The sequence below is a fragment of the Nematolebias whitei genome, chromosome 22 (genome assembly GCF_014905685.2).
Source record: "Nematolebias whitei isolate Nwh7 chromosome 22, NemWhi1, whole genome shotgun sequence".
Lineage (NCBI taxonomy): Eukaryota > Metazoa > Chordata > Actinopteri > Cyprinodontiformes > Rivulidae > Nematolebias > Nematolebias whitei.
This window is the reverse complement of record NC_056519.1, coordinates 31,086,727-31,100,021: the sequence shown is the minus strand read 5'-3', so window position 1 is coordinate 31,100,021 and position 13,295 is coordinate 31,086,727. Positions and strand designations below refer to the sequence as shown.

Genomic DNA, 13,295 nt, shown 5'->3' with positions numbered 1-13,295 from the left:
CTAGAGCCTGTCTTGTGTGGGATTTCTCCTTCTGCCTGGCTCCTGAGCTAGTGGGGACGCTGTCTGCTCTGTGATACAGAGTCCTGATGACTCCCAACTTGTGCTCCAAAGGGTGATGGGAGTCAAACTGCAAATACTGGTCTGTGTGGGTGGGTTTGCGGTACACCTCAGTTTGCAAATGTCCTCTATCAGAGACTGAGACCTCACAGTCCAAGAAAGCCAACCTGCCATTTTTTACATCTTCTCGTGTGAACTTGATGTATTTATCCACAGAGTTGATGTGGTCAGTAAAATGTTGGACTTCCTGAGATTTGATTTTAACCCAGGTGTCGTCAACATACCTGAACCAATGACTTGGTGGTGTCCCTGAAAAGGACGTCAAGGCTCTCTTTTCTACCTCCTCCATGTACATGTTGGCAACAATAGGAGAAACTGGAGACCCCATAGCACACCCATGTTTCTGCCTATAATATTGCTCCCCATATGTGAAGTAGGTTGACTGCAGGCACAGTTTCAAGAGTTGACACAGTTGTTCTGTGGAAAGCGTGGTCCTGCTGCTCAGAGTGGTGTCTGATTTTAATCTTAAACTGACCACCTCTACTGCATCATCAACAGGAATGCACGTAAAGAGTGATGTGACATCAAAAGAGACCATTGTTTCATCAGTTCTCCATGATGACATCCCTCACCTTATCCACAAAGTCCATGGTGTTCTGTATGAGGTGTTCTGAGCTGCCAACTAAAGGGATGAGTACAGATGCCAGATATTTGGAAACATTGTAAGTGACAGAGTTAATCATACTAACAATTGGTCTTAAAGGTACACCTTGTTTGTAGATTTTAGGTAAACCATACAGACTAGGTGTGGCCTCCCCTGGGTACAGTCTGTGGTACAGAAAACGGTCAATAGCCTTGTCCTGCTCCAAAATTTTCAGGCAATCTATTAACTTTTTCTTGTAACCACTTCCTGGATCTCTTTTCAGAGGTTCATAAGTGTCTAAGTCACTAAGGAGTGTCATAACTTTCTCATGATAGTCTTTCTGGTTCAAAATCACTGTGCACCTTCCTTTGTCTGCTGGGAGAATGATGATGTTTTTGTCCTTGCTAAGAGTGGTGAGTGCTCCCTCTCCTCTCTACTGATGTTGGAAGGTGGTGGTCCAGAGGACCAGATTTAACTTTTTTTGATTTTTCTACCTGGATTATTGAGCATGCATCAGGATATACACTCCCAATGTTTTGTTGGTCTTTTTTTTGTAAATAATTACCTTTTTTGTGGTTTTATTTATTTTTGTATCTTGAGATCTATGAAATCATCAAATACTCGAGTTCTACTCGGGTTTTATTATGTTAATGTCGAGTTTAAAAATTATAAACTCGTTCAACCCCTACCGAGCAGGAGTGGGCATACTTATTGCCCCCCATCTTGGTGCCTGTGTGTTGGGGTTCACCCTGGTGAATGAGAGGGTGGCCTCCCTCCGCCTACGGGTGGTGGGATGGGTTCTGACTGTCGTTTATGCTTATGCACCAAATGGCAGTTCAGATAATCCACCCTTTTTGGAATCCTTGGAGGGGGTACTGGAAAGTGCACCCCCTGGGGACTCCCTTGTTCTGCTGGGGGACTTCAATGCTCACGTGGGCAATGACAGTGAGACCTGGAGGGGTGTGGTTGGGAGGAACAGCCCCCCTGATCTGAACCCAAGTGGTGTTCTGTTATTGGACTTCTGTGCTCATCATGGATTGTCTATAACAAACACCATGTTCAAGCATAAGGGTGTCCATATGTGCTCCTGGCACCAGGACACCCTAGGCCGCAGTTTGATGACTGGGTCTGACCAGGGGAGGATGCTGGTCAGACCCAAACGTATTGTAAGGGTTTGCTGGGAACGTCTGGTAGAGACTCCTGTGAGACGGAGCTTTAACTCCTACCTCCTGGAGAACTTCGAACATGTTCCAGGGGAGGATGGGGACATTGAGTCCGAGTGGGCCATGTTCCGTGCCTCTATTGTCGAGGCGGCTTACCGGAGCTGTGGCTGCAAGGTTGTCGGTGCCTGTCGCGGCGGCAACCCTCGAACCCGGTGGTGGACACTGGCGGTGAGGGATGCTGTCAGGCTGAAGAAGAAGCCCTATAGGGCCTTTTTGGCCTGTGGGACCCCGGAAGCAGCTGATGGGTACCGTCAGTCCAAGCGACATGCGGCTCAGGTGGTCGCTGAGGCAAAAACTCGGGCATGGGAGGAGTTTGGAGAGACCATGGAGAATGATGTCCGCATGGCTTCGAGGCGATTCTGGTCCGCCATCCGGCGTCTCGGGGGGGGGGGAAAGCGGTACACCACCAACACTGTTTATAGTGGGGGTGGTGTGCTACTGACCTCAACTTGGGATGTCGTGGGTCGGTGGGCAGAATACTTTGAAGACCTCCTCAATCCCACCGGCACATCTTCCACTGAGAAAGCGGAGCCTGGGGACTCTGGGTTGGGCCCTCCAATCTCTGGTGCTGAGGTCACTGAGGTGGTTAAAAAAACTCCTCGGCGGCAGGGCCCCAGGGGTGGATGAGATTCGCCCAGAGTTCCTTAAGGCTCTGGATGTTGTAGGGTTGTGTTAGCTTACGCGACTCTGCAATAGTGCGTGGACATGGGGGAAGTTCCCCTGGATTGGCAGACCGGGGTGGTGGTTCCCCTATTCAAAAAGGGGGACCGTGGAGTGTGTTCCAACTACAGGGGGCTCACGCTCTTAAGCCTCCCTGGTAAAGTCTATTTGGGGGTTCTGGAGAGGAGGATCTGTCAGATAATCGAACCTCGGATTCAGGAGGAGCAGTTCAGTTTTCATCCTGGTCGTGGAACACTGGCCCAGCTCTACACTCTCAGCAGGGTCCTGGAGGGTACATGGGCGTTTGCCCAACTGGTCTACATGTGCTTTGTGGACTTGGAGAAGGCGTTAGACTGCGTCCCTCGGGGAACCCTGTGGGGGGTGCTCTGGGAGTATGGGGTACCGGGCCCTTTGATACGGGCAGTTTGGTCCCTGTATGACCAGTGTCAGAGCCTGGTCCGCATTGCCGTCAGCAGTAAGTCGGGCTTGTTCCCGGTGAGAGTTGGACTCCGCCAAGGTTGCCCTTTGTCACTGATTCTGTTCATAACTTTTATGGACAGAATTTCTAGGTGCAGCCAAGGTGTTGAAGGGATCTGTTTTGGTGGCCTTAGGATTGCGTTTCTGCTTTTTGCAGATGATGTGGTCCTATTGGCTTCATCAGGTCGTGATCTACAGCTTTCACTGGAGCGGTTCGCAGCCGAGTGCGACACGACCAGGATGAGGATCAGTTCCTCCAAATCTGAGGCCATGGTCTTGAGCTGGAAAAGGTAGAGTGCCCTCTCTGGGTCAGGGAGGAGGTCCTGCCCCAAGTGGAGGAGTTCAAGTATCTTGAGGTCTTGTTCACGAATGAGGAAAAAATGGAAGGTGAGATCGATAGGCGGATAGGTGCAGCATCTGCAGTGAAGCGGGCGCTGTACAGGTCTGTCGTGGTGAAGAGAGAGCTGAGTCAAAAGGCGAAGCTCTCAATTTACCGATCCATCTACGTTCTCACCCTCATCTATGGTCATGAGCTTTGGGTTATGACCGAAAGAACAAGATCTCAGATACAAGCGGCCGAAATGAGTTTTCTCCGCAGGGTGTCTGGGCTCTCCCTTAGAGATAGGGTGAGAAGCTCGATCATCCGGGAGGGACTCAGAGTAGAGCCGCTGCTTCTCCACGTCGAGAGGAGCCAGTTGAGGTGGCTCGGGCATCTGGTTAGGATGCCTCCTGGATGCCTCCCTGGTGAGGTGTTCTGGACACGTCCCACCGGGAGGAGACCCAGAGGAAGACACAGGACACGCTGGAGGGACTATGTTTCTCGGATGGCCTGGGAACGCCTCAGGATTCCCCCGGAGGAGCTGGACCAAGTGGCTGGGGAGAGGGAAGTCTGGGCCTCCCTACTTAAGCTGCTACCCCCCGCGACCCGACCCTGGATAAGCGGAAGAAAACAGATGGATGGATGGATGAATGAAAATGGTCATGTGTCAGCCAAGAATTTGTTTAAATATGGGAAAAAAAATCCATAAATAAGTCGATCGGCCTAGAAGTCAGAGGGCATGAAAATTATGCAAAAAACTGCGACTTATAGGCTGGAAAATATGGGTAAATGGGATTTTCCATTTACAACTTGCTTTGAACATTCTGACGACTGTAACCATTGTCATGAAGGGGAGCTTCACCTTACCTCTGGGCCACAGAATACGCTGACTGAACAGGTAGAGTGTATGGCATGAGCATGTAGGAGGCTACTCTTAATGGCAGCATCCCAGACACCTTGGCGTAGAGACCAGCTTTGTCTTGGCAGGCTTCACAGAACACTGACGAACACAGCAGACACAACGTCTTATAGATTATCTGTACCTTCAAATTCTGTGACAGGAACTGAGAAACAAAGAAAATCTGAGGCCTCACACCTTTTTTTATTGGAGTAGGCAGAGCGATCTGTTCATCCAGCCACCAGTGCTTCTTCTGATGCAGCAGACGGAGTCTCCGAAGCACCCATTCTTTGGTTGTTTCAGCAGATGGCCTGTTGCAGCAGCTCACAGAGCTGTGTGGAAGGCCGGGGCTGGGACACACCAGCATTAGCAGGTCTAGCAGCACAAACCAGAATGTAAGAGGCATGGCTCAAGATGAAAACTGATCAGGCTCAGGTTGAAACTGATCAGGGTGTGACTGGATTATCTAAAAGTGTCACAGCGGCACAGCACTCACTGTTCTCCTCAAGGAAGCGGAGAGCATCTTTATAACCACTCTGACACATCTCTGCCAGGACCTGTGACAACAAATATAAGAAACAAAAAGCACTTTTATGAATGAAGTCAGTGCACATTTTCAGTTCGTCCATTTTGGCCTCACGCTTGTTTAATAAACAATGACATGGTGGAACTGGTTTCGTGTTTTTGTCCACATAAGGTCAGATTTGTATAAATGAAAGGACCAGATCATTTGTATTCTGTTACGACGCATAAAACTCCAGAAACATGGTGGACCTAAATTTTCTTATGACTGCTTCAAAACTTTCAGTCATTGCCCCCACCTCCACCCCAAACATGACAACTAAATAATGAATAAATAAAAACAATAACAAACAAATTATGATGTCCCCCGACTTTGAGGTATCCACCTTATTCCTGGGGCTCTACTGTCTAAATGATTCTGGTACAACTTCCTGTCAGACAGGAAGTAGCTGTAATCATTGGTTAACCATGGTAGTGGAGCACAGACCGTGGTTTATTTGAAAGTAATTTGAATTCAGTTTAGCAGATAAAACACTGTTTTTGTTTACATTTATGTAACAACCATAAAGTTTACTGAAATAGCCGTGCTGCGTTCAGGTACCTGTTGTGTTCATGGCTGCAGAACAAACAGACCAAACTAAATCAGTGGCTACAACAACAGTTTGAAGATGGACCCAAACAAAAAGAGTTCCTGTGAAAAGAGGTATAGTTTCCATCTCCTCCCTACAGATGAGGAATTAAGAAGAATGTGTCTGAAAATGTGAACTTGAAGAGACCACCCAAAACTCTGTATGTGAGCTCATTTCACTTTGTTGACAAAGGGCCGACTGCAGAAAACCTGCATCCTACTTTGTGTCTGGACTACAATAAACCATCGGAGGAGACGCTGGATCCTCAGAAGGATTGAAAACAGTGACGAGAACATCAGGTTTGATTCAAGTGTATGGAGGTCACAGCTTTATAGTATTTGTTCATCTTCAGTTTTGTGATTTTCTCTATGATGAACCCAAGCTCAGTGATGGAGGACTTTAAGACTTTGGCTGGTTCTGTGTCTGATTTAAGGTCAATCAGATTGTGCCCCACCTCTTTTAACAAAACACAACCGACTTTATTAATGTGTAGACACTAATACACCCCAGAGCTTCTCAGGTTGTTCATCACTTCACCATCAGAAGAACTGAGTTAATGAAGTAGCTAAATATGCTAGTAGATGTAATCTGCAGCCACTTCTTCAGCTCGTCCTCAGCAGGCAGAGGTATGATGATATTGTCCTGTCTGAGCTCTGACAGGTGGTGTTCCTGCATGTTTAAATTAAATCCACAATGATCAGAGAAACTACATTAGCTCGTACTGTTCACACACAAACTAACGCTGGTTCTGGTCCACACCAGGCGTCGTGCTCATAATTCACGCAAGGCACCATGGGGGCTAGGAATAAGGTGGACATGAATAGCGAATGTTATTTTTAGTTTTCAAGATGAGACTCTTCTGGACTGGAAATGAACAGGGAATGAAAAAAAACCTTAATGGTTTTGGTGCAAGATATTCAAGTGGGTAGGAGTTCCACGGTGAAGGAAAACAAGTATTTTCTGAAACGGCGCACAATGACGAATCTTGAAGAGTGGAGGGAGCAATTTTATCCACCACCAGGTGCCAGGGGGTGTCCAATGGTGGCCTTGGCCCCCATAGATTAATCTCACAACATGCATGGATGGATGGAAGATATTTCCATTTCCTCCTCTTCGATTCACAACAGGGGACAAAAAGCTTTGGTGTAATGTCTCAGTGTGTTTGATCATTATACATATAAATACAGAGTCTGAAACTCTTTCCATCTAAACATAAGTGTTGGTATCGCTGCAGCTTTACGTTAAATAAACTCAAAGACTTGAATGACATTCATCTACCTACTTTAGGTTCTGGGGGAAACAAAGCCCTGCTGAGTCGATACAAGTTGCCCATGTTCATCTGGATGCTGGTGTTAGTGAAGCGCAGCTCGTGGAAGCTCGTGGAGTTGTCCCGAGGACATATGTCACTTTCTCCAGAGAAGGGAGAGATGGTGATGGTGTTCTTCATCTCCGACTGTGGCAGGTTATCACTGATCCCGCCATCCACGTACCTCTGGACACACAAACGGGAACAATTGCACATTTGTATATTTTTTCAACCCCTAACTGAACACAGTGAACGGCAGGAGTCTATTAGTCTGGTTCATCCATGCCAGGAATCACACAACATGTGATGAACTTACAAAATCTAGCACACACACACGTTTGCCAATATTCCTTAATTTTGTAGTACCTAGAACATATAATGTTGCCAGATTGTTTCTTTTTTTTTTGTAATCCACCAGCAGTCACATGCTGAAGTGTCCCTGAGTAAGACACTGAAGCCCTCATTGTCTCTGATGTGTGTCCCATCAGTGCATGAATGTGATAAAGCTCTGATTATTCTTTGTAGGGATCTAGTATAGAGCTGTATGAATGGGTAAATGAGGCACAGATTGTTGTAAAGAGCTTTGAGTGTCTTGATAGAAAGGAGCTGTATAAGTACAGTCCATTAACCATTTTGTAAATGTTTCCTTTAATCTAAAGTTTTGATTCAATTAACTGTAACGGGCTTTTTATGTCTGCCACTGACAGATCGCAAGTGATAGACATTTATTTTAATATTCTATTTGCATATCATGTAGCTATTTAACCTAATTTTTCTACCTTGTTTGATAGTGAAAGGCAACTTTGGATCCATTCATCCTTCATTTCTACAGGTTAGTCTCATGGAGCCTCGAGGACTCAGTTACAAGAGAGACCTGATTTAAACAAAGAGCACAGATGAGGGACAGACAACAATAGACAATCATATAAAAAGCATTTAAAATGAAAAATAAATAGAAGAAATGATAAGAAAAGCAGCTACATTATAAAGCAATATAAAATACTACAAACAGGACCATGTCTGTCATGTCTTGGTTTTTGCCATGAACTTAGATGTTTGAAACCACTTAGAGAGGTCAAAGGTCGAGAGTTTCAGATGTTTTTACAAGATATTCCAGGAAACAGGAGCGGAGTAGGAGAAGGTCCTTTTGTCTAGTTCAGTCCTCACTGAGGGAACACTGCAGGTAATGATGTCCTGAGAGCGCATCATCTATCCATCCATCCTCAGAAATCTCCTTTGTTCCACCAACATGTGAAGAGCAGACTTTGATACATCCTGTTCTTTAAATCAAACAGGGTGTCCACTCACACCTGGTCATCATCATTGATTGAAAACACCTGACTCTAATTTCACCTTCAAATTAACTGATAATCCTCGAGGTTCAGACTTTTTCCACTCACAGATATGTAATATTGGATCATTGTCCTCAATAAATAAATGATGAAGTATTATATTCTTCTCTCATTTGTTTAACTGGTTCTCTTTATCTACTTTTAGGACTTGTGTGAAAATCTGTTGATGCTTTAGATCAAATTTATGCAGAAATACAGAAAATTATAAAGAGTTCAGAAACTTTGAAGCACCACTGTAGGTTGGTCCCTTGTAACTTCCTACACGAGCCTGGTGATGTAACAGAGTCTTGCACAAAGTGCCCTCTGAGCCTGGAGAAGCTTGAAGGAGCTGAAGGTACACAATGTGCAGAATCCATAGATAACACTTGCAGTCAGAGTATCTGTACAAACAGAAAGCCTTGGAGCTTGTAAAAGCCCCCCTGGCTCTAGCTTAGCTTTACTTGCGTTACTGTGGTCTGTTGTCACAGATATTTAGCAACAAGATTAGGACACGAGGATCTGGTCAGGGTGAAATATTACAAAATGGCAACAAAGGAGGTCTTTGAGGAGTATGTCTTGTTTAGACTGTGAGATATCTCCTCAGCTGCCAGACACCCATCTGTCCAACTCCTTTAATACATATAGCATTTTTAAATAAATACCCATAACTGTTCAATCATTAAATCGGGGAAACTAAACAGCCACTGGCCAAAAGGATGGACCAGCACAGAAGATCAACATCATCAGGTCAGGACTCTGCGGTCTACACTCATCTCCAGGCCAGCGGTCACTCTTTCAGGGATGAAGATGTTCACATCCTGGACAGAGAGGAACGATGGTTTGAGAGAGGAGTAAAGGAGGCCATCTTTGTGAAAAGAAATCGTCCATCATTAAACAGGGGCGGAGCCTCCAGGTTCAACTGTCCCCCTCTTACAATGCTGTGATTGCTAGTATCACTCAGCCCTCTGTGAACAGTAAACAACCATCAGTGTGCTAATGATCCATTGTTAGGCTGATAGTCCTTCTTGACCATGTGATCAGCTGGTTTTGGTTGTCAGCAGCAAACTGGTTGATCCACTCTGAGAAGGTGCTATTTAAGAGACTGAGCTGAATACAGCACCTCAGACTGAGGAAGTCTCTCGGATGAGAGACGAAACGTTTCTATATATATATATATATATATATTTTTTTTTTTTTTAATGTCCAGAGAACCAGATTTAACTTTTTTAGATTTACTATTATATCTTTTTGTGGGCGGCTGTGGCTGAGTGGTTAGAGCAGTCGTCCTCCAATGTGAGGGTTGGGGGTTTGAATCCACCAGCAGTCACATGCTGTAGTGTCCCTGTGCAAGACACTGAACCCCTCATAGCCTCTGATGTGTGTCCCATCAGTGTATGAATGTGATAAAGCTCTGATTAGTCTCTTTAGAATGATTGTTCAATTAGCTTTGTAGAGATCTAGTATAGAGCTGTATGAATGAATGAGGCACAGATTGTTGTGTAAAGAGCTCTGAGTATCTTGAAATAAGACAGTAAGGTGCTATATAAGTACAGTCCATTTACAATTTATATCTTTGTCTGTTTTTTTCTATGGTGGAAAGGCCTCTTCAGTCTGAGTAAATAAAAACTTAATTTAATCATTTAGAAAATGGTAGATGGTTGTACTCCAAGTCTCTCCTGATAACAGAACTTCTCACAATCTCTAAGAAAGTGTCCAGCTACTCTGCAGAGGAAACTCTTTTCAACTTCCTGTATCCATGATCTTGTTCTTTCAGTCTCTGCCCAGAGAGGGTGACCATAAATGAGGGTAGGAATGTAGACTGACCAGTAAACAGAGACTTTGTTTTGCAGCTCAGCTCTCTCTTCACCACAACGGACCAGCACAGGGTACGCAATACTGCAGAAGCTGCACTGATCTGTCTGTTAATACCATGCCCCATTCTCCCCTCACTCATGAACAAAACACCGAGATACTTGAACTACTGCACTTGGGCAGCAGCCAGTCCACCAGTTCCATGGCCTCAGATTTGGAGGTGCTGATCTTGATCCCGGCTGCTTCACACTTGGCTGTGAACCGTTCCAGTAAGAGTTGGAGATCACAGCAAGATGGTGCCAACAGCCACCATCATCTGCAAACAGCAGGAAGGGGATGCTGAGGCCCTCCCCTGCCATGGCTTCATTGAGAAATTTAGTACAAAGCATGAGCCACTAGACAGATTTTAATGAAGCTCCAAGGCAGTAATCACCCTATGAACATCTACAACTTGAAATATCATTTGGAGTAAAGTCCATTCAAGAGGACCGCCACAGCTACTCAACCTTTACTAACACAGAAATGGCTATCACCTCCTCCACATCACCAATATTAAGTGCTAACGTGTTGCGAATTATTGTTGTGGTGGCCACCTGGAATTAAAACAGTCATGGAAGAGATGTATTTTTTGAAGGAATGTGAGGTGTTCGATTGCTTTTCAGATGTTTCAGTAAGAACCAAACAGACACCTACCACTCCTCTGAAGGACGGAGGGATCAGCCCACAATAGATGGGAATGAAACAGCTGCAGATGAGTGCCTGTGGACAGAACAGGGTTAAACCAGCTCCAGTCTGAGCATCAGAACACCAACAACACGCCTCCAGACCTGTATGAGCTCCTCTTTGGAGCCAAACTCAGACACCAACACGTTCTCCCCATCCGACACCCGGGTCAGTGACACGCACAGCCTTCCTGAGGCCAGGACATGTGCATCAGACGGCAGGTCCCGATTCAGGCCGGACCTCAGGACCTTCACCAGGTTGAAGGTTGGGTGAAGTGGGCCGAGGTTTCTTTTCCTGGCTTCCTTCGCCACCTCGATAACGTCCTCACAGCATTTAGCTGGAAAATAAAGAAGCTTGTTTAGGACTTATGAAGCTAAAAGTATGAAGATAAATTAACCTCAAAAAGTAGTTGAACAAGCATACAACAAATATTTGTATGTGTACAGTAAGTTCCACAGACTCCACTGTGAATGAATAGCTATTCAAATATATACTGCATTTTCTGTCGTACACGTCGCTCCGCCCTATAAGTCGCATCAGTCCATATTTGTCTAAAAAAAGTGGAAAAATCCACAAATATTAGGGGTTCACTGATAAATTGGCCCCAATTTCCTTAGTTTTGGGAAATCGGAAATCAGCCAATACTTGCATGAGAAACCGATTTTACCAATTTGTTTAGCTTTCACAACAATTGTCTGAACTTCATTTATATTTCAGAGCACTACCTCATGGCCAGTTAAAACAAGTTTGTATTGTTCAAGGATATGTTTTTCAACAACATAAGATTGGAAAACTGAAGGTGTATTGTGACCATATAACACCTGACAGCGTCACTTATAAAACAAATTCGGAATCGGCCAAAATCGGAATCGCCAGGTCAGACTTTTTAGAAATCGGTGATCAGCCAGAAAACTGCAATCGGTGCACCCCTCCGCCATATACGTCGTATCTATTATGAGTCACCGCTGATGCGTTGCGTCTGTTGCGCGTTAGCGCTGACAACCCGGACGTGGGCTGGTGTTGTGCCAAAAATCGATAGGCTGCCAAATGGCGGCCACAGGAGCGTGCACAGGACTTTAACAAGAATTTAACAAGATTAACACTTAAAAACAATTGTTTGTTTGCTCGAAATTATAGTAAAGGTGTCTCAGTTGAAAGTTTGCTTAATAAATGCACTTTAATGGTTGAATCAGCTGCGTTTCGCCGGGATGATGCAGCAAAATGAAGCTGAGCTCCAAGCAGAGAGCAGAAGGAAGGTGGCTGTCTACGGCAAGCCGATTGTGTCATTAATATCTGGTGAAAATTCTCAGTCATCCAGGACATGGTAAATTCAAAAAAAGTTCGGCTGTGGCTGAGTGGTTAGAGCAGTCGTCCTCCAATGCGAGAGTTGGGGGTTTGAATCCACCAGCAGTCACATGCCGAAGTGTCCCTGGGCAAGACACTGAACCCCTCATAGCCTCTGATGTGTGTCCCATCAGTGTATGAATGTGATAAAGCTCTGTTAGTCTCTTTAGAATGATTTGTTCAATTAGCTTTGTAGAGATGTAGAGTGCTGTGTGAATGGGTCAATGAGGCACAGATTGTAGTGTAAAGATCTTTGAGTGTCTTGAAATAAGATAGAAAGTTGCTATATAAGTACAGTCCATTTACCATACATGTGCACAAATCAGCTGCTGCAGATGGATCAGTCGACACAAGCGCACTGATCAGCTGCTGAATTCTGTGGTACGCTTGTGTGACTACTTCTGAACCCGAATGATCCTGGATCGATAATATGCAGAGCTAACAGGAGTCAGTGACCCGAATGACTGAGGTCACTGCAGCTCCTTATCTGTCAGTGTGCAGAGGTCGATGAAAACAAACTTGTTGTTATCACTTCCTAGGATTATATTGCACCTATTTATGAAAGTGGAAGTTAAAGAGCCTCTGACCCATGGACAACACGTTAATAGCACTGAATCACCCATTTTATGAACAAAGACAGTGAACAACATAGAAGTGCTGCTATAAATATAATCTATACTTACACTAAACTTCTCATGACTCATTGAACTTTACATTAAATTCTCTGAATCATTAAAGGAACACCTGATTAACTTTTGGGGTTTACCCAATTGAAGATAGCCACTACAGCAAATCATGCTTAGTAAACACAAAAAAGACTTCAACTGAGTCAACTTTAAACGTATTAAACTACATTTTGGTGCAGTAGTAGCTGAGAGTCATCCCTAACAATTCCCGGTACTAGGGGTGGACAACATTTTTTCCAGAGGCTAAAATCCAGATATTTAAAACAACTAAGTGAAGGGCTGCATGGAGAATTAGAAAATACATTTTACTGAAGACAGATCATGTAGAAGACTTTACAGCCTTCTTGTGTAGCACACTAGTACTCTTAAGGATACAAGACATCATTTCTGTAAACTGGCTTTTGTACCTTAAGTTCAATACGTATAACATCGACAGGCCTATGTCCGATCAACGACTGAGCAAATACACCACTATCTTTCTGGTGTGACACGATATGACGATGATGTGACAATATATTAGTTAGACTGAATATTCAGCCATTATCTCTACCCACTTATTTCGTTTCGGGTCGCGGGGTCACTGGTGCCCATATTCAGCTATCACTGCGCGAGAGGCGGGGGACACCCTGGACATGTCTCCAGTCCATCACAGGGACACCCTGGAC

At 44.8% G+C, this 13,295-nt stretch overlaps 1 protein-coding gene across 1 annotated transcript in view; it reads right to left on the bottom strand.

Moving 5' to 3' along the window:
* Positions 1–4,242: 4,242 nt before the first annotated feature.
* Positions 4,243–13,295, bottom strand: part of pnpla3 (patatin-like phospholipase domain containing 3) — a 10,292-nt gene continuing 1,239 nt past the window's right edge. Inside the window, exons 2-7 of the mRNA XM_037696041.1 lie at positions 10,705–10,937; positions 10,571–10,636; positions 6,711–6,920; positions 4,774–4,834; positions 4,476–4,652; positions 4,243–4,379 (exon numbers count right to left, since the gene is read on the bottom strand). Coding sequence (XP_037551969.1) covers positions 4,243–4,379; positions 4,476–4,652; positions 4,774–4,834; positions 6,711–6,920; positions 10,571–10,636; positions 10,705–10,937 — 884 coding nt within the window. The remainder of the gene's footprint in view (positions 4,380–4,475; positions 4,653–4,773; positions 4,835–6,710; positions 6,921–10,570; positions 10,637–10,704; positions 10,938–13,295) is intronic.